We start from the raw sequence: 1498 nt of genomic DNA, 5'->3' as shown, positions 1-1498 counted from the left end.
GTACCATCATGGAGCAGGACTAAGAGAATTTAAATCCTTGCTCATGATGGCTTCTTCTTTGCCAGTCGCGCCTATTCATTCGCTTTTTGCGCCTCTTCCAGCATTTCTACAAAAGTCTCCTTCTCTTTTCTTCCTCGACGACCTCCAGACGGGCGGCTTCACCTGTTCACCAGCCAGGCTCTCAAGATCGTCGTCTTCGGCGTGTCGTCTCTTCAGAGCCTTGGCTTTCTTGTTACCAATGGGCCGCACATCCTTCTCGCCATCCACGCTGACCTCGTTGGCCATGTCGCTGATGAACTTAAATTTTTGCTCATCCTTCAGCAGAGGCCAGCAAGAGCCATCTTGAACGGCTTATACCGTGCTTCAACTTTGCCGTTGTACCTTTCGATGATGCGCTGTTTCTATTATAGGAACTTAAAGGAACTTCTCGAATCTGTTATATGCATATTATTATGCAAAAGACTACCTTGTCATCATCGGCCTCGCCACTTTTTGGTGGCCTTCTCTTGATAAAGGCCACGGCCGCTGCATATCTCACGATTCGCGCGCTGACGATTTCCCAACATCTTGACAATTTTCGGGGGTGCGGTTCTTGTCATTGCCGCCTTTTTGAAACTCTTCAAAAACGCGTTGCCAAAACGGTTTGAAATCTTGGTTGAAGCCAACTTTTTCATCCTTGTTGGCTAGAAGGTAGGCTTGGACCAAGAGCTGATCCTCGTCATTGCGCCACCAAGCACCTTTCGTCTTTTTTTTGTCGGCAGTTGTGACAGGGGAGGCAGCGGTAGCGTTTCGGCTTGAGGAGAGGGTGGTGTCGGGGGAGAAGTGACCGTAATCGTAGACATGGAAATGCTGTTGTCGTTGTTGGCGTTCTTGATGTTACAGGACAGGACCAGTTACTTTACAGATTCTCAATTCTACAGATAATCCGTTGCGAATGCTCATAACACGCACTGCTCTTCTGTCTTTTCGGAGGACGTGCATGATCGATGCTTTTAAAAGACCTTCGTAGAAACCCATGTCGGGCATTATTAAGCAGGGTAAAGCAAGATGACACTGACAAACCCGTTTTGGATGAATGACGAAAAGGAAAACGCGGTGACGAAAAGGAATGGGCGGGAAAATGACAAGCAGTGAACGAAAAGGGAAGAACGTAGCACAAGTAAAAAAGAAAGAACTAGCCGAGTGGAGTGACGGCGTGAAAGCGTAAACAAGAAGTAGCGAAAAGGAAAAGGAGGAATGGAAAAGGAAGAGCGTAGCACAAGCAGTAAGGAAAGAAAGCATGAAAAGGGCGGTTGTCATGGTCACCACTGCATGTGGGAAAGCACTTCTTCCAGTGGTCCAATGCTCTGCTGGCTCGGGGCCCCAGGACGATATGAATACTTGAAACAAGGGGTGCCGCTTTTCATTTCTTCCCTCTTTTCCTACTTACTTTTACTTTGCCTTTTTTTTTACCAAAGTTCTTTTGTTGTTTACTATTGCTCAACATTGCTTCTTTCGA

General features: G+C 46.9%; 2 protein-coding genes across 2 annotated transcripts; both read right to left on the bottom strand.

Annotated features, from left to right (window-relative positions):
* Window positions 1–534: 534 nt before the first annotated feature.
* BDB00DRAFT_880629 (uncharacterized protein) lies at window positions 535–1026 on the bottom strand (the record flags this gene model as incomplete). The annotated part of the gene is made up of 2 exons (XM_053128017.1): window positions 535–869; window positions 1002–1026. 2 exons carry the CDS (start codon window positions 1024–1026, stop codon window positions 535–537), a joined length of 360 nt encoding a protein of 119 aa, XP_052972088.1.
* On the bottom strand, window positions 949–1498 carry BDB00DRAFT_865638 (uncharacterized protein; the record flags this gene model as incomplete). Its single annotated transcript, XM_053126184.1, has 1 exon — window positions 949–1498. A coding segment is annotated over exon 1 (271 nt), but the record flags the coding sequence as incomplete, so codon positions are not given.

The sequence above is a fragment of the Zychaea mexicana genome (assembly GCF_025766255.1).
Source record: "Zychaea mexicana strain RSA 1403 chromosome Unknown BDB00scaffold_296, whole genome shotgun sequence".
NCBI classification, from domain to species: Eukaryota; Fungi; Mucoromycota; class Mucoromycetes; order Mucorales; family Lichtheimiaceae; genus Zychaea; species Zychaea mexicana.
The sequence above is the reverse complement of the archived record's forward strand: the minus strand, read 5'-3'. Positions and strand labels throughout refer to the sequence as shown.